This window comes from Leptodactylus fuscus, chromosome 2, assembly GCF_031893055.1.
Source record: "Leptodactylus fuscus isolate aLepFus1 chromosome 2, aLepFus1.hap2, whole genome shotgun sequence".
Lineage (NCBI taxonomy): Eukaryota > Metazoa > Chordata > Amphibia > Anura > Leptodactylidae > Leptodactylus > Leptodactylus fuscus.
In genome coordinates this window covers 21,400,849-21,423,316 of record NC_134266.1, presented here as the reverse complement: position 1 = coordinate 21,423,316, position 22,468 = coordinate 21,400,849, and the positions used below count along the sequence as shown (strand labels likewise).

The 22,468-nt window shown below is 41.4% G+C and overlaps 1 protein-coding gene across 1 annotated transcript in view; it reads right to left on the bottom strand.

The window, feature by feature from the left end:
- The window catches only part of SCAF4 (SR-related CTD associated factor 4), a 79,535-nt gene that overhangs the window by 33,071 nt on the left and 23,996 nt on the right, over positions 1–22,468 (bottom strand). Inside the window, exons 5-19 of the mRNA XM_075263442.1 lie at positions 20,277–20,412; positions 19,584–19,726; positions 16,963–17,109; positions 16,783–16,880; positions 16,398–16,518; positions 16,133–16,303; positions 15,334–15,413; positions 14,268–14,458; positions 13,582–13,682; positions 13,356–13,469; positions 12,062–12,218; positions 11,817–11,962; positions 10,724–11,018; positions 6,170–6,256; positions 2,877–3,041 (exon numbers count right to left, since the gene is read on the bottom strand). Coding sequence (XP_075119543.1) covers positions 2,877–3,041; positions 6,170–6,256; positions 10,724–11,018; positions 11,817–11,962; positions 12,062–12,218; positions 13,356–13,469; positions 13,582–13,682; positions 14,268–14,458; positions 15,334–15,413; positions 16,133–16,303; positions 16,398–16,518; positions 16,783–16,880; positions 16,963–17,109; positions 19,584–19,726; positions 20,277–20,412 — 2,152 coding nt within the window. The remainder of the gene's footprint in view (positions 1–2,876; positions 3,042–6,169; positions 6,257–10,723; positions 11,019–11,816; positions 11,963–12,061; positions 12,219–13,355; positions 13,470–13,581; positions 13,683–14,267; positions 14,459–15,333; positions 15,414–16,132; positions 16,304–16,397; positions 16,519–16,782; positions 16,881–16,962; positions 17,110–19,583; positions 19,727–20,276; positions 20,413–22,468) is intronic.

Sequence of the window (22,468 nt, the reverse complement as noted above, 5' to 3'; positions counted from 1 at the left end):
AGTGTGAACCGAGTGTAAGTTTCAAAAAGTTTTACAACTATGGTCAGCAAAAGAAAAGATAAGAAGGCTTAAACAGACTCACCTCAGAACCTCCTAAACTACAGTAATGAGCAGTGCCTGGACAGTCTGTAATTCGGATATTTATACTCATTACCATTTTCCTTGTAAATCGTAAGAGCATTGCAGATGTACTGGAGAACAAGGGGGAGGCCTTATACCTCTCAAGAAGGAAGAACCAACCAATTTAGGGAGAAGTCATACATGCAATCCAGTAACACAGTTGTGTAATGTTTCGTACAAGTATACCTGCATGTTATATCGTGGTTAATACTACTAGTTAACCAAATGGCTTGTAGGGTGTATTGTGTTGGTGTTTTAGGCAGGTAGGCCATGTACTGTAGATATTTACCATTAAGCTGCCGCTTAGACCCTGACCCATTACAAAAGTGCAATTGCCATGTAACAAACTTTAAGGTGTATAGAAAAAGGCTTAAAACCTATTATAGGCAGACATTCAAAAGCCAGGTAAAGAGGGGAAAAAAAGCCACATTTTTGGAGGACACATATAACATGTTACAGATCAATCCTGTGTAAGAGTGTATAGTCAATGGCACAGAAATACGCAATATAGACAAATGCAAATTCATAAGCAGTCAATGGCTCACAATGAAATAACGCCTAGATCCATCACACAGGTATTAAAATAAGATATTCTTTTTATCTGAAGGTATCCTGTGAATCTGGTTGATGCAAGTTGCCCCAAAATGCTAATAATAGCCCTTTATCCTTAATCCTAAGAATGTTATAGTCAGTCTACTTCTGCCTCTGGTAGCTGTAAATATGTTCCCCTGGTCAGTCTTCCTCCCCCTCTGGCAGCCATAAATATTGTATAATTCCTATTAACATTGTATTAGATAATTGTACTGGACACGGAAATACTACTTGCTTATTCACAAGTCTTCTCTGCTTTGCTGTATATTGCTCTGCTAAAGTACATGGCTCCTTCCCAGACAAACAGAGGAGGAATTTGGATTGGCTGCGGTTTAGTGAAAACAGGATCACAGAGGGAAGAGCGACTGTCAAGGAGTGTCCACCATCATTCAAATTACTAGGTGGACAGGTATATTGATATTTACTTTGAACACTAAGTGGTGCCATACTACGTAAATGTAAGAAGTCACAAATGGAAAACTTAATTTTTCATGATCTGTACAATAAATAGGATGTGTTGAATACAGGCCTAAAAGACAGTTGCTGATATATTAAATGGTTTTTGCTCATACCGGTTAAAGGCGTTGTCCAGCCACTAGAAGTGAACAAGTTGTAACTTGCTGATCCGTATCTAAGTAAATTACTTGCTCCTTAATCTCAACAAACAATGTACCAAATATTACTTCCAAAGACAAGGCTTGCCATATTTCTTTCTCATGATCACCTAAGAGATGATGGAACTAAACCTTCACATGTCAATAGAAGAGAAACTATGTAATAACTGGAAATCCTGAGTTGCACCACTTTTCTGGAATGCTCTATCCCGGACAATCAGATTAACTCCCAATTTCTAGAACTTCAAGCGCAAACTAATGTTAAACCCTCCTGCGTTCATTCTCCCACAGGATATAATGCCGTTTCAGGTTAACTTTATATGTCCAGGCACCATTTGCACATTAAAGGACACCACATACAGCTCATACAGTTTTATGTTTGTGTAATGCCAGTAACCTCTATTACAAAACTGTCTGACCTCTGTATAAGCAATGCCGCCCCTGCTACCTCGTGTCACCCCCTCTACCTCATAGATTGTAAGCTCTTGCATTAGGGCCCTCAGTCCCATTGTGTGAAGTGACTTTCTTCGTAATGTATCATCTTTGTCTGTACTTGAACCCTACAAATTGTACAGTGCTGCGGAATATGTTAGCGCTATTCATTACTATTTATCATTACGGTGCTTCCCCCCCCCCCCCCCTTTCCCCTTATCTGTGTGGAGGTTTTGGGTGCACAGCAAAAGTTAGAACAGGTTACTGCACTTTATGGAGAGCAGATATTGATCCTGCCAAGCCCCAAACAATTGCTTTCACTCATAGCAGCTCAATAGCAGGTGGGAGGATCAGGCACTTCACATCTACAACACTGCCGATATCTAATCTCCATGAAGGTTGATAATCTTGAGGAGTTGTACATTCCTCAGACAATCTACAATGACCTCTAATCCTGTTTTAAAATAGAAAAGTGTACTTTGCTCCCCCCCAGAGAACGTATGTCCTTCCACTAGAAATTACAAGTCAACTCTGAAACATCCAATAAAATCTTCCCAGGACTGTACTCGCACTGAATGACCCTCACGAGATATGAACGGTACGCCACCTAAAATGTAATACACATGCTGCTCACACAAACCTACAGATGTGTCCATCCTTACTTTTGGTCAATTTGATTCAAGAGTCCAATTTCTCCCAAATATCTATTGCAATATGGTAACATGCTAGCAAAACCCTCGACAAGTTCCAATCCACAACATGTATAGGACAAACATCCTGTGACAGAGAATCACATTTTTTTTTATTAAGCTGGTTATCAGGCCAAATACGTTGACCCAAGGTAAGGAAGGACACATATGTATGCTTCTATAGTGCACATATGATCTGCCAGCTCAGTTTCAGTGGAAAAATCATTGAAAGGAACAGTACACGAAAAGAACCAGTTTACACTACTGTAACAGAGGGGAGTCTGTCATCAGCCAGATGCAAGACGACGCTAAATAGTCTAAAATAATTCCAGGTATCCTATCACTCCATACAACGCAATATAAAACAAATGTCCAATTATAGCACAGAAAAAAACAAAAAACTTCTAAAAACATTTCAAGAGAGGCTTACCGTGATGTGGGTTCATTGGCCCAGGAGCATTATTTGGCCCTCCTTGTGGAGCAGGCCCAAATCCTTTTCCATTATCATCAGACTCAATATTTTCTCTTCCGGGTCCAAGAGGCAAAGTATTTCCTTGTGATACATCTGAATCATTTGGTGAAGGACCTGCTGTAGCTAAGAAACCAGAAGTTATTCACAAAGATCACAGTATATAAGGAAGCCAGCAAGAGGAGAACTGGAGAAAATCATCAAGTAAACCAGTATAGCCCAATGACAGTCATTCTTTTTTAGGAGACTGCAGTTACTTTACATAGGAGATAAGATTTAACCGTATTACCTATCCACAGGATGAGTGACGTCTGATTATTTGGGATGGTACCAGGGGGACTCCCAATCAATCATGAGAACTGGAATCCAGTTCTCTCTAATTTTAATGGAGCGACAGTCTAAGGGTTGGTTCACATCTGTCTTGGCATACTGTCCGATGGGGACCCCCCCGAACGGAATACCAAACACAATTGCACGTGGTGTGCCAGTGAAAGCACACGGACCCCATAGACTATAACGGGGTCCATGTGCTTGCCGCGCGCTGCCCGCACAAATTATGCGGACAGGAAAGTAGATTATGAACTACTTTCCTGACTGCATTATAGTCTATGGGGTCCGTGTGCTGTTACTGCACAGCGCTTGCAATTGCGTTTGGTATTCCTTTTTTTTTTTTTTTTTTTTGGGGGGGGGGGGGGGGGGGCATGTGGACTCCCCCAGACAGAATACCAGCGCAGATGTGAACAAGGGGTAACTTGCATGCCAAAGAAGCCGAGCCTATAGCCTGCTAGCTTCAGAAACGCTGCAGGGTTTACTGCAGTGATGTGGTGCGTCAAACCACCACCAGGCTACTAATCCTAGCTGTGCACCAAGGTTTATACCGTATAAATGTCTCTATACAGCTGTATACAAGTCTCTATACAGGAGATTAGAACGGTTTTTCATGCTGCCAATGCAAACATCACAAAAGGAGTCTTCTTACTGAGCCAATCACAATGTACTATGCTTGGCTCACAGAGGACTAGAAAAGGATGTTGCAATATACGACTGCCTCGTGTAACAGATTTATTGAAATACGTGTGGATGAACCGCAATACCACACAGAAAAAACAAGGTAGAACTACTTAATGTCATCGTTGCTGTTTTATAGGGAGGGAGTTTTCACCTTGAGGGCTAGTTCACACGGGGGCAGGTGGGGCGGATTTTGGCACCGGGGATGACGCTGGGAGCTGCATCACTCTCGGGTCAAAACTCGCCTGCCACAACCGTCGCAGCTTCCCCCTCCGGAGTCGGCTGAAATTAATGGGCCGACTCTGGAGTTTGCTACCACCAGACGGAAGCCGTGGCTCGGCGAGCCGCAGAATCCGCCTGAAGAAAGAGCAGCACGCTTTTTTTCCGCTATCGGCAACAAGGAAAAAAGAACGCTAGTGGTCTTCATAGACCACCATTGTATGGAGGTGGATTTTGAGACGAAATCCGCTGTCAAAATCCACCTCCTTGCCCCGATGTGAACTAGCCCTTATTCACATCCTTTACTTTCTTTTAGCAGAAAAGTTCTTAAGTTGTCCCTAGCAACACTTCGTTCAGTCCTGTTATTCCCCCTCTATTACCGGTATTTACAGATACAGATATTTGGATGACAGAATCCTTAGGTATCTCGTTTTACATCACCTACAAAAGAGTCTGGTGTCTGAAAGCTATAGCAAAAATGGAGATATCACTGCTCATCACATCCCCTGCATGTATTTAAGCAGCGATTTCCCGTTTTCTAACACAGATAGAGCACAAATCTGAAGCAGAGTGTCTCAGCTTTAAAGCAGAACTAAAATTTTGAAGAACTTTTGATTTCTGGAAGTGTCATACATTTTGTAATATACTTTAATATATTTTGGCTCCTTTCTGTGAAATCCTGCATTTTTCACTCTTCCCCCTCCATCTGTTTTAGTGAGAGCTGTTTCTGCCTTTCACTGGATGTTACTGTGTATGGAGTAAGGGTTTTTGTTTTTTGACATTATCTCTACATATTACACATCCCATACACAGTAACATTCAGTGAGAGGCAGAAACTGCTCTCAATTCAGAAATAAGGGATAGGGTTGAGCAAACGGAAAAGATCGGAACCCGATCAGCGATCGAGTAAATTTCACGATTTTCAATCATTACAAAAAATCCCATTGAATTGCATTAGGATCGAGATCAGATGGAAAATGATCAGAAATCGGATTTTAAAAACGATCCTGAAATCTCAAGATCGGCTCAACCCTAATAAGGGAAAGAGTGAGAAAATGCAGGATGTCACAAAGAATAAAATTGTTTTAAAAAAAAAAGTATAATTACAAAATTTATGACACAAATACAACAAAAGTTTTCTGAAAGTTTAGTGCCGCTTTAAAACACCACCACAAGCAGTACTTTGGGTTCACACCAGCTCTGTTCCCGTTCTGGGATTCTGTCCTCCATTGTGCTTGAAAAATGTAGTCCTGCAATCAGGACTTCTCTCCGCCTTTTTCGGGCAGAGGCCATTGTAGTCTCTAACCACTTTTTAAGCAAACTGGGTTTCCGTTTTTTTGGGGGCCCCCAAGCAAATCCGAAGAATGGAAACCAGAGCACAGATGTGAACCTAGCGTTAGCCATTTGCAATATCTGTATATACTGGGAATACAGGGTGAATACAGGACCAATCTCCCCCACAACGCTTAGTTATTACACTACTGTGGAGAAATTTTGAAATCGTTTTCTGTTTTTCTAATCCAACACAAGCCTTACAGGTTTTGCCAATATAATTTACACTTTGGGGCTCCATGCATATGGAAGAACCTGGGTCTGAAAATCCAGTCTGAACACTAGCCAAATTTCCCCACCCGAACAGAGTCAGAAGACCAGGACTCCTTGCATTATAGTGATTTATGATGCTGGGAGTCCCTGCTTAGCCACAGCTTCACCACCCTGTATACCGTATAGGACAAAAGAGCTGTGAGGAGACATTTAGATCACAATGACACAAGGAGCCCCGACCTCCTGACTAGATTTGGGCTGGGAAATCCGTCCATTGTATAGGTGGCCCTTGTGCATGGGGTCTCCCTTGGGCATGGGGCCTGAAGCTCTGGGGTTCCTTGTAGTGTATAAAATCTAATAAACCCAATATAACTTGTATTTCCTGTACACTTATGTTTCATTTCATCATCAACTGCCCAACAAATTCTATAAACAATTAAAATAAATATAAACCATGATGCTCCAGTAGGGGAGTCACTTACAGGTCGGGATGCCTAATCCAGATATAGGTGGAGGAAGAGTTACTGGAGGAGTCATGGGAGGGGGCATCCCCGGAGGAGGTAGAAAGCCTGAAGGGCAAATACAACATTAGAAAAAAGGCAGAAGGGATTGAAATTGGTGCACTTAAAGGTCACCAGGTCCATCATTTTAGAGGATATATTTTGTAGAATTATTGACAGCAAATAACCTGCACAGTCACTCTCAAATCGATTTTCTGCTCATAAAGGAGACCGGCTATGTACAGTTCACAAGGTGCACGTGCCAACATTACAACACTGCAGATGTCTGCCTAGGATTTGGAGCAACCTGTGGGACGGTGTAAAAGAAAAGGCACGCTCGCTTGGCCTCTCACCGGGGGAAGCAAAGAAGCTCATGTCGTGGAGAGGGAATGGTAGTGTCACTCGCAAACCAATGTCTGGTCTCAGCAGTCACATAAGCTTCACGGCTTCTAGAAGTGACAGCCCTAGCATAAGGTGGACACAAAAAAGAACAAGGAGCAGACGACAAGTCCTCAGGGACAGGAGAGAATGCCTTTTCTTCTACATCCATCCTGGTCGTAGCTTGGGGTGCTCTAAACCCTGCACAACCCCTTCATGGCCTTCACCACACACATTTTACCAGTTTAATAATTTTTTACAAACATTTTTAGTGCCAGTGATACCAATGACCATTTGATAAATCAAAATACCAATGACTGATCTTTAAACAATGAGTTCTTAAAGGGGCTACCCACTTCTCTAATAATGATGGACTATCCAAAGCAACAGTACAAACATGAAGGAGTGCTCGATGCAGAAAGACAGAATTTAGACACTACAATCTCTGAACACCATTTTAAAAGATTTCACTTTTTTTTTTTTTTTTTTTTTTTTTTAAGGTAAAAGTATTTACACAAAGATGTCATAGCTTGCTCCATATTCAGACTTCACTGTAAACTGCCCCGGCAGACAGGAATTCAGTCACATGGGGTTGGCACAATATCCAGATATAACTTAGTTGCACCTTCAAGGGTAAGTTCACACAGTGTCAAAAGAAGAGGAGGTCTAGCCACGGCAGGAAGTCAATGCAGGACATCAGCACACTGCTGCTGACCAGGCCCAGATTATTCCGGATTCTGCAGCAAGATTGAGCAGAACGCTTTTTTTTTCTTCACCATCTTGCTGCCACCTCTGCCTCCCATTGAAAACAATGAGGCCCATAATCTAGGAGGAATCTGCCCCCAAATTCTCATCAAATTCCTCTGTGCGAATTTACCCTTACACTACCAATTGCCATAAAACAGAGGTGACAAACTTCCTGACCAATAGCAAGGAGCTTGGGGATAAGGAGCTAAATCAAACCCACAAATAACTGAATATTTTATCTCGATTACGATTAATGAACGATTAAGGATGTGCTGCTTTTTACATGCCACACACCCAGTTTCTATGCCAGTGAATGTCATCAGTTATCAGCTATCTTAAGTGGGTAGTGGAGTCAGTAACACATCCTTTAGTCAATGGCGGTGTCAGACAGGATGACATGGGATAAAAGTCAAATGATGTGAGCAAAGTCACATTGCTTGAGCTGCTCTCAGATTTAGTTATTTTGCGATGTAAGTGGTATTCCGATTACAACAAGTTACTTCCTAATCAACTTGCTCATTAGTAGGTGATCTCCACTACCGGGGTGTTTTGCACCCCAGTTATGACCAGAACAGCTGGTAGTAAAGAGCGCACACAGTGTAGAAGATAGCCCTAGGATAGGGAGTCACTTCTTGTATCCGGAATAGCCCTTTAACTGTCCAGCTCTGACGACTCTATACAGATTACCTTTCCAAGCACTTTACAGAGTCTGGTGTATAGACAACACTTTCCAAAATGTGTCACCTGTATCTGAATAGTCAGATACAAGTAAATGAATAGGACAGCAGCAAAGTCTACAGAATACACTAGTAAGGGCGGGTTCACATCTGCGCCCTGGTCTCCGCTTTTCTTCTGCCAATAGGAGACGGAAACCCAGCGGAGAGTGACCGCCTGTGAGCATTTTGTGGTCTCCGCAGGTCTCTTTTTTTTTTTAAACCGGACAAAGTCCTGCATGTCCGACTTTGAGTCCAGTTTATAAAAAAAAAAAAAAAAAAAAAAAAAAAAAAAAAAAAACAACCAGTTTCACCAGAGACCAAAAGACGCTCACGGGCAGACACTTTGCAAACCCATTCAAATGAATAGGTTTGAAAAGTGACTGCCGGTTTCCATCTGCTTTCCAGTTTCTCGGGCAGAAGACTGAAACCTGAAAGCGGAGACCGGGGCGCAGGTGTAAACCCGCCCTAATCTAACAGTGTGTAAGTAACGTGTAAGGAGGTTACCATAGACTTTAATAGAAGGAACACACCACCTATATTTTCTTGGAGATTGTCCATTGTTGGTGTAAAAAAAAAAAAATTCAGAAGAGCCAATCCGCCATTTTTTCACTGTTTTGCTTCTGATAAAAGTTTGAATAAAAAAAAAGTGATCAAACCGATAAACATTCCCCAAAATAGTATAACTAAAATGTACACCTGGCCTCGCAAAAACAGAAGCCCTTATCCGTCCCCAAACACAGAAATGAAAGTGTTACTAACAAAGTAACAGGTGTTAGAATGTGGCAATTTTTAAAGAATTTTTTAATTTTTTCCAAAATTTTGGATTTTTGTTAAGGTGTTAAAATGTAAATAAAACTATATAATTTGGTATCCCCAGGATCGCACTAAAACATAGAATACAGGTGACATTTTGGCTGCACAGTGAACTCTGTAAAAATGAAGTCTGTAAGAAAGTCTCACAAATACATTTTTTTTCTTCAACCCCCCCTCCCACCCCCATTCTGAGTTTTTTGTCGGCTTCCCAGTACATTGTGCAGAATAATAAATGGTACCATTTTAAAGAACAATTTGTCCAGCAAATATTAAGCCCTCATATGGCTCTGTGAATGGAAAAATAAAACTATGGGGTTTGGAAGGCGGGGAGTCAAAAACGAAAAAATTCAGTGGGTAGGGGTTAATGATGGCAGTGCCAGGGACGTTGATCAGGCCCTTTGGTGACCAAGGGGATCTCAGTGTGGCGAGGGTGCAGGTTTACAGCAGATTACCTGGTGTTACACAAGGATGTGATATTTACACTAATGTGCACAGCATATAACCACCAGATGTCTGGAAGCCGATTACATGAAACACAATCTAACACATGATATGGGTTTGGGTTGGGTTTCAAACAAATGGCATGTCACTTGAAATCAACCTATTCTTTGAATCAAGCTTTACACGGAATATATTTAAGTATTTGATAAGATTTTTAATGACTTTTTTTTTTTTTATAATAAATAAAATTTGCCCACTAGACCAAATGATCTGATTTCTTTTAGGAGCAGCCTTCTCCCTTATAAGTGTCCCCATGGTCACTGCTAGCATGTATATATAGTTTGACAGCTCATCGGTCTTTGTCTCTGCACAGGTCACAATAACCTATCGGTCATTTTCATATGACATTTTTTTTGAACCCTTGCAATTCATTTTTTTAATCCCCACTTCTAAAACTGTTCCATTCTCAGGTATATGAGGGCTTGGTGGTAAATATTGTACTTCATAACTGGAAAAAAAATTAGAATGGGGCAACTTCAAAGTTTCCGTATCAAAGCTACACCTGTTACTTCAATATTTCTGTGTACGGAGCAGTGTAAGGAATCTTTTTGCAGGACAAGATGCATTTTTTTATTTCTACCTTTTGGGGATTGTCTGATGTATTGATTGTTATGTTATTTTATTTTATTTTTATTTTTTTTATTTTTTTTTTGGGGGGGGGGGGGGGTTGGGCGAGGACAAGCAACAACAGTGATTGAAGCAGTTAAAGAAGTATTCCTATCTTGGACATTTTATAGAACCCCCTATGGGAGGTCACACCTGAGAGTGGAGAATGAATGAAACTGCCCTCTTACAGCCCTGCCCTCTTACAGTGGTCATGGGGTTTTGGGAGCTTTCATAGTAGATGCGGACGCCAGTGGTAACACACATCCCTATTTATGGTGTACAAGGGCCAGGTCAGGCAGCATCATCTTGAACACACACACCTGAAATCCAGCATTTATTACAGGGGAGAACATGGCCACGTGAAAAACATATGAAACTAGCAGCAGGTAGGAAGCGGAATACCAGGGGTCTGAAAATGAATGAACATGGCAGTCACACTTAGTGCAACTCTTTAACATCAAGTAACCACAAGCAAAAATGTTTTCCATGTCCAAGGGTGTCACTAATCGAGATAGTAACTTGCTCGAGCATTACTGTCACCACTGAAAACCGTTCCTGACATTTTCTACACCAAGAAGCCACATTTCCTTCTCCTATATCATCTGACCTTGCCAAAAGGGACAAAAATAAAGTTACCCATTAAATATCTTCAACAAGCCAAGTAGTTTCTGCTGTAATAAGCCATGGTGCTGGGGTATAATAATTACTAAATATTAGTCACATTTATGAGCAGCAAAAATGACCAAGCGTTAGAAAGAGAAATTTTAGTTCTTACCTGGTGGCATCTGCATGGGATTGAATCCTGGCCTCATAAATGGTGGTGGGGGAACACCAGGAGCAAACCCTGGAGGAGGTATGTTTATAGGCCCTGGGAATGGCATTCCTTGAGGCAAAGGCATTCCTTGTAACGGTGGCAATGACGGTGGAATAGGCAACCCCTGTGGGGGTGGAGGCAAACCTTGTGGAGGTGGTAAACCTTGGAGAGAAGGTAAAGTAGCACTAGGCTGGAGAGTAGGAACTGCAGGAACCGCTGACAGGGGTGGGACAGATGGCACTGGCTGAGGACCTGGCTGATGGTGCCAGAGAGGAAAGAAGAAAAAAATAAGAATCAATTGAGACATCATAAAATAATATCTGTTCCACACAAGTTTGTAATGCTACAATCATCCCATATTAGAACTGGTGTCAGCAGCTCCTGGTTTCCCTAGGATTACTAAAACTTTTGGTGCTTTTTTTTCAGTGATATATGGGATTTATTTTTGAAATGTTTTTTTTATTATTTACAATGAGCCCTATATAAAGTCATAAAAGACCTTTGTGGACATTTTATTTTATTTAAATTTATTTATTTTTTTTGCACTGATTTTTCCAAAAGGGCGGGTTCACACCTGCCCCCGGTCTCTGCTTTCAGGTTTCCATCTTCTGGCTGAGAAACTGGACAAGAGATGGAAACCAACAGTCACTTTTCAAACCCATTCATTTCAATGGGTTTGCAAAGTGTTAGACCGTGAGCGTTTTGTGGTCTCTGCTGCAAAACCGTTTAACTGGAAAAAAAAAACTTTTGCCACAGAGACCACAAAATGCTCACAAGCGGACACTGACCGCTGGGTTTCCGTCTGCTGTTGACAGAAGATGGAAACCCACAAAGCGGAGACCGGGGCGCAGATGTGAACCTGCCGACGGCTGGCATCTGGTTAAAGGGAATTCTGGAGAATACTTTTTTTCCCCTTTTGCTAGCCTCCATGAAAGTCATTGAGGAGTAAACAACAAAATTTAGACTAGGTCACTTAAAGAAATCATCTCTACTCCTGAGCTTAAGATACTAATTGTTTTATTTTATTTTTAATACCACAAACATTAGCACTCACCACTGCTGGCATTGGTTGGTGAATCTGCAGAGACAGCAGAGGTAAAGGTTGAGGTATAGATGAAATGGTTTCAGCCTGTGCATTGTCACTTGCCCCATTTTGCGGCGCCTCTTTACTCTCTGACTTCTTAGTAAAAGGTTTCCATTCTTCAGAGGAATGAAAAGAAAAAAAGAAAAAAAAGTTAACTCAAAAAGAATAATCTAAATAAAGCCCCAAAACCATTCAGTGCTAAATATGTAATTTACCTGCAGAAAGTGTATCATTGTCCAACATTCCTCCTTCGCAGAGGGCCTCAAGATCATCAGGTTTGATTTTACTCCATGGTATATAAGTAACCCCTATTTCAACATCCCAATACTGCTTATATTCAGCTTTAATTCCCTTGTTCAATGCCCATGCAATCTAAAAGACAAGTTCAGAAAAATAAATGACACCTCTATGCCTATAACGTAGTATCAAGCACAACAACATCCTCCCATAGTTGTGACGCTCTTACTGTAAAGTAGTCTGACAACACAGAAACTTTCCTCTAAAGCTAGGGGATATCCTCTTACAGACCTACATGTAAAGAAATGAGAAATCTCTCTATACTGAACATAATTTGGTCACTTTTTACCAAGTTTAATAACCCTGAGTTCAATAACCTTATCTTTTTAGTCTAATCCATCCTCTTATTTAGCTGGGTCGATTCCTCTGCACCCGCCTCAGTTCAGTTAGGTCTTTCTTAGATACTGGAGCTCAGTTTACCTTTTCATTCTTCATTTTGCCCAGTATTTTTATTACTACATAAATCTAAAACTTGATTTCATTGCAAAGATGTCTAACTAATACATATTTTTTTTTATCCTGCGGACAGGCCACAATCTAATCCGTGGGGGGATGATAGTTGGACGCAGAACAGATAAGCTGTTCAGGGCTGCGTCCGATCTCCATACTACACAGTGCTCAGAGGCAGATCAGACAGCTCTTGTGCACTGCATAGTGGACAGGCGGAGTAACTGCTGCTCAGGGATGTCGAAAATTCGAAGTGAACAAAATGTGGACTTTGGCTTAGGATTTCATGGAAAGGAACCAAATCTGTTAAACTAGATTGCAAAATTTGCCAGTAAATCAAGTTGTTTGAAAGCTTAGTTACACTTTATACTTGGTTAGTGTCTGTGCTTACAAACCTGTCCAAGTGCAACAGTCAATGTTCAACTTATAACTTTTTTAGATTTACACAGAACAGAATGAAATAAATTTTACTGCACAGCATCAAGTATAGCAACAAATATTATTTGCGTATTTTCCAATGTAATTTGCCATGGCTGTTCCCAGTTTACTGAAATATAATCCTAATACTCAGTCATATGTAGGAAATAGGTCTGTCATATGTGCTGGACACTCATCTAGACTGCTAGGACACACTAATAATGCTAGGGTTCACACAACTGCAGATTATTTTTTGTATGCAATTCTATTAACCAAAAAGAGGTGGTGAAATAAATGGATTCATTATATACACACACATTATATATTGGAGTGGAAGATATCACATACCTTTATTGCTTTCTGGTTAACTTTGAAACTTCCTCTGCTCAGTTTCTGTAAAGCACGATATGCGTCCAACCTGTGTACCATAACAATGTAAGCACAGCCTCGTGGAGGGATCATCTGCAGAGAAAGGGTTACATACTCTGTAATTGCCACGATAGCTTGATGACAAAATATTGACATGAGGCAACCTTAACTTATAGAAAATTAACTAGAAAATATATACACTTACATTGATGGATTCAATAGGTCCAAACTCTTCCAAGAGGCTGCCGACATCTTGTTGAGTAGTTCTTTTGTCTAGTTGTCCAACCCATAGTGTAGTACTGCAAACTGAAGAGCGTGAAACGTGAATGTGGAAGACATTGAAAACTAAACCTTCAGCTCTAAATGAAAGTATATGCCCCAATAGCGCTGAACTATTTGTAGTACTAAGTGCATAGTAAGTATTACAGGACATAACACACCCCTCTTATTCCTGCCTTTCCAATCCAAAATTTCAGAATGGTAAACTTAGGCCTGGTTCACATCTACATTTGGGTTTCCGTTCGGGAAGTTCGCTTGGGGACCCCCCGAACAGAAACCTAATCTGCATTAAAAAAAACAAAAAAAAAAAAACGTTACCTTAGGAAACCACCGGACCCCATAAACTGTAAAGGGGTCAGTGTGGTTTCCAAACGAAAAATGCAGAGAGAAAAGTGCTACATTTTTCATGCGGAGAGGGGAACAGAATGGCCCAATTGCAGATATGAACCGGGCCTCAGAAGCAAAATTAAATGGATGGTCAGACTTTTTGCACAGAACAGGGTAAATATAGGTCAGTTTCTACAAAGCATAACTGCCTGGGACACAACCATAAGTGCAACGCAATCTGATCAATCTAGGACACTATCTCCCAAAAGAGCTCCACAAACTCACCACTGACAGCCTCCGATTTAATAGGGGGAAGTCCTTTCATTCTGCGCTCTCGTTCTTTTTCACGATCACGTTTTTCTTGTGAGCGAGACTTTGGCGAGTGGCGCCGTCTGTCACGAGACCGAGACCGTGACCTTCTATGTCTAGAACGACGAGAACGAGAACCAGAACGGGATCTCCGTCTTTTGGGTGATCTAGAAACAAAATACATACATGTCCTTATTACTTCTGATAATGAAATGTAACATTAAAGAGTTATTTCCATTTCTGCAAAACCATGTCCTGCCCCTTGTCCTGATATCTACAAACAGACGTGATTACCAACAAGCGAGCAATGCTGCTCTTATAACTTCCATCTATGCGGCTTCTGATGCTCCCATTCCTCACTATAAGTCCTGGCCTAGAAGGTCGGAACCAAGGAACCATTCTTCCCATCTCAGGAGCGATTTCCCAAGATGAACATGACACTTAAATGCTGAAAGCCACATGCAAAGAATGTGTGACAAATGCTCTGGCCACGCAAAAATACAAAGTATATGGTTTTCAAGCATATAAAAAAAAATGAATAAAATCAGTGTCCAGCCTATTCTCTTGTGCAATTGTTGAGTAACACAAGTAAAACAGGGGTAGTCGTGTTCATCCTGTTCGATGATATGAAAAATTTTCTACATGTTCCTAAAATAGCTTAAAGAAATCCTGCAGAGAGTACAGGGGGGACAGGGGACACACACTCCTGTTGGAGAACACCTCAACATCAATGCTCAGCCAAGTGGTGGGGCGGAATCTTTTTTGCTCAGCTGCACAGGATAGTGGCGAAACAATAGTAATTGAAGCCAAAATGGGTAAAGAAAAATAGATTGAGAGAAGAAAAACTGGAAGTCTTGTCGTGCAAGCAGTTTAGTGTGACTAAAATGTATGCGTGACAAAATTGCTATGTGATGTAACACAGACTACTGGGAGCAAAGTGACACATGACCGCAGTAAGACATGAACTTTTCAGAACCAAGAATGCAAATGTGTCATCCCTTACAAAATACATGTACATATGCATTCAATAAACATTACATACCTGGATGCAGACTTTTGGCGATCGCTCATATGTCGCTTGGATTCTTGGACACTGGGTTCTTCTACTTCCATAGGAATGTCCTAAGGGGAGGGGAAAAAAAAAAAAAAACAGCTTGAGTATTCACTTGATAAAGTTATGAGACATACTTTAAACTTATGTGAAAGAAGAAAAAGATGGTTTGCAACGCACCGAATCTTCTAAAACTTCATAGCGAGTGGCTATGACTAAGTGGCGTATTTACCCCGAAACGAGACAACGATAATTTTATCCCTATTCACCATATATGTTTTTCCTACTATTGCACTTTTTTGTTTGGACTTTGTATTTTAATCTAAGATGAATTAAAGATTTTCAAGTTTTAGAAGATTCGGTGCGTCACGGACTATCTTTTTCTTCTTTCACACTGCTGATTTTCCTCTTCAGTCCGGAGGCCTGGTTTAGCACCCCGAAGTACTTCAATATATGTGGTAAGCTCAAGTCTTCAGCTACTTTTTTTTCTTATATGCATACGTGTGGACTTTAAACCTATGCTTTTAGTGACAAACCAAGCTAAAATATGTGATTGAAAGATGATCACCAACAAGTGACGCGTGTACCCGGAACAAAGTCTTAGAGTAATGTAGTGAACAGATTTACTGGCAAAAATTGACTACTATGCCTAAAACTTTACATAAAGTCGGAGAAGGGGATCTGTCAAGCAAAAAGGTGCTGGTAAATAGAAACTGAGCAACTGGAAAGACCTTTGTAATTTAAGACATCTTACAATGAAACAAGCCTGGACAATAGTGATCAGATTTACCGTCTGAGAATCTTTCATCTGTACATCATTCTGTTGAGCTGAGAAAGCTGGTATAAAGGACGGAGTAGATGCCTGGGAAACTACTGGAGGAACCATGGTAGGGTAAGTCTGACCTGGTACCATGCTAAAGCCAAACATCTGTGCAGTCGCTGGACCTGGGGGTACTGGGGTCTAGGGAAAAAAAAAAGTTAAATATCTAAGTCAAGCTGAAGGAAAGAAAACGAGTCCCATATTAAAGAGAAGGCTACTAGTCTAGTGAACATACCTGACTAAGTAGAGAATCCTGAGGCATTCCCATCATCCGTGACTGAAGTCCTTGAAATTGATCCAGGTTTGGTATTTGCGAAAATGATGCAGGGGCCTGCATGGCCTCTCCAGGAAGCTGACTAAATTGTGATGACAGAGTACAAGAGACATCAGCAATCCTGAAACTATATATCATATACACAATGCTGCCAAACCATGTGCATAAGGCACAAAGACCATGTGATGACGTTGTGAAGAAGCTTATGTTCTCTGAAGACACGGCGACTCCCATTGCTCAACATACAAAAACAAAATCCCCTCCCACACTCTTAAGAGCTATTTGCAGTGACATATAATTGTTTTACAACTAATTTATTAGATTTAGGTTAATACTCTGAACTCACAAAGGTGGTTGCGGAGGTGAGGTAGAAGGGCTGGATGTCTCTTTCTTGGTCTCATCGACCGCTTCAGGCTCATCATCGTAATCAAATCTGTCAAGTAACTGAAAGGAAAACACTTATGAACAGATTGCTTACGAGAACGAGTGTCAGCTCTGCTGTACGGATACTTATACCAAGAGTCACCTTGTCAAAAGCAGTCGTCTTCCTCTCTGCCGTATGTGATGGATTCATTTGAGAAGCGATTGCTTGTACTTGAGCATAAACGTTTTCATCCACAGCTGGAGATTGGGGTTTAGGAGGCTGCTGAAAAGTCTGTAGAATCTGCTGAAGCTTTATACAGGCGAAAAGTACAAAAGATTACAAGTTATCTCTAAAATGTCCTAAATGAATACCTGAATACATCTAGACCTAAGTTCAGACTAAGGGCCGGTTCACATTAGCACTTGCCTCCCACCGCGCACTGCCCACATGAATAATTCGTGCAGGCAGTGCGCGGAAAGCACACGGACCCCATTATATGTTATGGGGGGGTTCCTCCTGCGGACTCCTTCCGGACAGGAGGCAAGCGCTAATGTGAACCGGCCCTAACAGGTATCGATGTAATAAGTTGCCAATTTCAGAAAATGTCATCAATATAATTTACTATAACTTGTACACAATACATTCTTCACTAACCCTCCCCCCACAATCTACCATATATGCATGTCCATGACACCACTAAGGCCTGTTCACATGGAGGAATCTAGAAAGGACTTTGAGCAGTCTCACCTCAGATTCTTCCCTGAATATCAGCCCTGTAGAAACCATTGTGGAAAGCTTCACAAGTTTACATGCAGAGTAGCCTCAAATACAACGGGGCCAGTCAGTCATGAGGTTTCCGTAGTCATTGAACGAAAGAAACTGTGGCAAGTTAGAGCAGGACGCTGTGAAACAGCAGCAGTCACTGTCTCCACTGAATATAATAGGAGAATATGGAACAGAGACGGAAGCCGCCTCAAAATCGTCTCCAATATTCCTTTATGTGAACACACCCTTAGATGACCATCTGGTTAATCTCCACCTGATTATATTGTCTCCAAGTATCAGCTCCTTCTTAGTTTCTTTCGTAAACCCAAAACAATAATACGAGATCCCTTTTCCAAACACGGACAAAAAGTCAAATGACAATATCCACAAATAAAATGCGCTTTAAAGACAGTGTGACGTGCTGGCAATTCGGGCCTAACTCAAAATCATAATAAATTGAGTGTTTTTACTCAATTACAGATTAATGCCGATTTAGGCCAAGCCAAAAGGGACGGAATATAGTAATGGCGAAATGGTTTGTAGCCGGGGGCACAACGGCAAGCTATTGCTCATTTTGCCCATTGTAATGAGACCTTGCAATCAACTGTACTGGCATGCAATTGGGCCTCAGTGGTCACGTGACATCATTCAGGAGACCAGGATAGGCCTAAAGAGGTTGAAAAACAGTGTCAGAGCCCACGGGAAGTATCACTTTTTTTTTTTTTTTTTTTTAATGTTTGCTCCCCTCCCATGGACACTTGCAGTGGCGTAACTACCAGGGTAGCAGCTGCCACAGGGCCCGAAACATTAGGGGTCTGGCAACCGCCGTTACCCCTGCGTTTTTTTTTTCTTTTCTTAATACGCCATTACTGGCTGGAGTTACTCCAGCCAGTAACGAGCCCTATTTACATACCATACCGATCCTGGCAGGAGCTGGGATCAGTAAGTTACGCCGTGGGCCCCACAAGCACTATTCATTATACTCGGGGGGTCTTTTCAGACCCCCCCCTTCCCACAGTACAATGATTGGAGGCCCTGGAAAGGTAAAGGAACTTAAAAAACGAGTTACTTACCTTTTCATGCTCCGGGCCTAGTTATGTGACGTCGCTGACGTCACATGACCCGGACCAGTGTCCTGGGTCATGTGACTTCAGTACACCATTAAAGATGGCCGACACCATCGAATACTGCAGTGGAACGGGAGATAGGATTTTTTTTTTATGTTTGTATCCCTCCTTGATCTCAGGGCCCCGCCATTCCTAGTTACGCCACTGGACACTTGCTAATTACATTCTCACCTGAAGAGGCCGCAAAGAATAAAAGCAGTTCCAGTTTGGACGTTTTCAATCAAAAAGAAACTGCAGGAAAGCACTGACCAATATGCACAAAATCACCTTGGTTATCCAGATTGACTGTTTCCCTTGGTTATTTTAGTATTAATCGTCAGTCCTTAGTGCAACTGTGCAAAACATTTTACTACATAACATTTGGAGACTTCATTTAGAACTTCAAACAGCCATGTTTAAAGACCCATCAGGCAGCTGATCTGAGGGGGTCCTGGGTCACAGATCCACTGATATTTTAATAGTGATCTATCCTATATTGAAGTCATCAGTAAAAATGAACTGGAATAATCTGTGTGATGCTGTGTATAAGAACAGAGTCTACTTATAGACGCTTATGGAACTAGGCAGTGCATGGTCTTATAAATCCATCTACTGTCTCTTCATAATGACACACATTACCCCTTCTGACCAAATAACCAAAAGGTGAGGATTTAGGTTGAGGCCCCACATCGCAGAAAATCAACTTTTTTGTTGCAGATTTTGCTGCGGTTTGTTGAGCCAAAGCCAGGAGTGGATTGAGGAGAAGATAGAAGTATAAGAACTTCCCGTATATTTCCCATTCCTTTTGTAGCCATTCTTGACTTTGGCTCAAAAAAGCGCAGCAAAATCTGCAACAAAAGAAGCTGAATTTCCGTAACGTGGGGCCTCAGTCTTAAAGAGGAAAAGACTTACCTGTTGCCCTTGGCTGCTTTGAAACAACTGAGCTACAGCAGCAAAAGCGTCCGGATTGGGCATTTGAGGAACAGACACAGCAGGGACAGAGCTAGGGGCCTCTTCTTGAGGGTCTGAAGGCAATGTTGGAGGAGGAGAAGCTCCTGTAAGAAAATACGTTGCATAGTATTAGTGACTTTGCATAAAGTTTTTTGTCTTTTTTTTTTTTTCAAAATAATGTGCAATTCTCGATTTTAAACTCAATGTTCTTATTTTTTTCTTAAGGAAATTAAAAATTAAATGAGCTGGCACCGGGATTATTAGAATTAAACTTCTTTGAAATAGCAAATTAATTCCAATAATTTCCCAACCCTTGTTTGAGCAATTTTAACACTACACTTTGAATCTTTGCTTGCCAGGACATCCATTTACAAGTCACATCTTGCACCGATAGCCATAAAACTTCAGCAGCTGACTGCGGGCTTGTCCAATAGCTATTTCCCCCTTTCCCCATCTATACTCAGCACTATTAGGGAGAGGGCAATAAGCTGGCAGTAGTTTATCTCCCCGAGAACAGCGCTGTACTAGGCCATAGCTTGGAGAGACAAAGCACATAACTGTAGGGCTTTGCAACGTGGCACAAATTACTATGTCTAGGAGAAGCTTAAAACAAGCGATTTACTGAATAATCTAACCATACCACAAAGGTCCTACCTTCTTCATTAGCAGAACTATCAGCCAATAACTCAGCAGGAGCAGCACCTGCAGCCATATCCAGTAATGGTTGAATGATCTCAATTTTGAAGACTCCATTTTTTTGCCACAAGTTCAACACCCGAACAATCTTACTCTTAATACAAAAAAGTGGGAGAGAAAAAGTTAGCTGTGTACAATTCAGTAATATCTATGAATTTATTTAAAAAAAAAAAAAAAAGTCAAGGAGACTGGAACCTAGACACTATCAGAGTCATCTAGGGGTACAGTAAGGGCCTATTAGACTTGATAGAAAATAAAATAAAATCTTTGATCACGTATTAAAGAGGACCTTTCACCACCCAAGCCTGAGCAGTTTCTGCACCACAGACTCTGGGGCACTTTGAATTTTGTCTCCAGCCCCCCTCGCTGCAGAGTTCTGAACCCTGTTATTTTTGGCACCCTGTATGTTAGTTAAACCCTTCACTGTCAGTAGAGCGTTTCTGACAGTGAAGGGAACAGTGACATCATTCTGACACTAACCAATTAGCAGAGGACAATGTCAGAGCAGCTTCAGCAGACTTCTCGCGAGATCACACACTTCCCTCTTTACAGGACTGAGAAGAAGAGCTGGAGGAGCGATGTCAGTGACATCGCTACAGTGAATCGCTCCTCTGACTCTTCTTCTCAGTCCTGTAAAGAGAGAAGTCGCGAGATCACGCTGCTGAAGCTGCTCTGACATTGTCCTCTGTTAATTGGACCGTGTCAGAATGACGTCGCTGTTCCCTTCACTGTCAGAAATGCCCTACTGTCAGTGAAGGGCTTAATTAACATACAGGGTGCTAATAAGAATGGGGTTCAGAACTCCGCAACGAGGGGGGGGCTCGAGACAAGTTTCAAAGTGCCCCAGAGTCTGTGCAGCAGCGCCTATAACACGGTGCAGAAAACTGCACAGCCTTGGGGTGGTGAAAAATACTCATTAATTAAGAAGTGCCCAGGCAAAACACATTAGCCCAAAGTGCCAAATTTTTTTTTATAAACATTTTAAGCCTCTTAAAAAGGCCCTCTGTCCTCTAACACTGGTCATGTTATATACCACTAGAAAGCTGACAGAGCACAATATATCACACCGCCTAGGTTAGACATGAAAGGTCTCAAGAATTAGGCCTAGTTTGATATAATGTGAAGGGTTTTTTTTTTTGTACTTTTCAGTAGCCCCATCTTACATCTAACTTAAAGAATAAAAACTGTATGGAAAGTCTTTGCATGATTCACTGTGTGGTTTAAAGTGATAACTTTATTTTGGGGGTCATAATTACAATGGTACCAAAATGTTATATAGCCATTATTGTTGTATTTTTACTGTAAATAAAGCTGTGCCATTTTACTTTTTTAGAACATGCTTTAGTTCATGCCACTTTAGTGCAAATGGCATATACAAACTTTGCTAAGTTTTTATTCCAGGTTTTAGGAGGTGGGGTAAAAAAAAAAAGTTGGCCATATTCTTTTCTCTATAGTGTTCCCAATGCAGGATAAAGAGATAGTTTCCCAGTATGAATTAGTAAAAATTAAATATAAAACTCTGTACTCTGTTGAACTACAGGAGCATAATGTGCATGCTCACGTAAACGGCCACAGAAACATGGCCGCCGGCACGTGCATTCGGCTCTGCCTGAGGCCCGATGGCAGAGCTGACTGCGCAGGCGTACAAGTTTGACCCCAGCGCCGGAAGAAAATGCATGAAGAGGATGTTCCAGAAGAAGATGGAGGCGTCGCTAGAGCACTGAGCTCACTAGAGCACTGTTAGAGCACTGTTTGAGCACTGAGGCCTGCCCCAGTGCTGCGAGAGAACTCATTTGCATACCAACAAAAAAACAGAATTTTAACCAAACGGCGGGGCGAAGAAGACATCTAAAGGTAGGAGAAGAATAGCCTTTATTAAGGCTATTCCGACGTGGCAACGAGAAAAAAAAAAAGTTTTAATGGTAGAATCCCTTCAAAAGTGTTGGATTGTGGTTAGTTTTATTGATTTAGAACACAAAGCTTACATATCACACAGAATTTGTACGATGCAGTATAATGTGTCTGCTTGTCAGTATTCTACAGACAGAAACTAATGGGCTCTGTCACTGGCTGTCATGGCATCCATCAGGACAACACGCCATCTAAACAGTTACAACAGCAGTAGCTTATTGACTGTTGCATGGAAATGA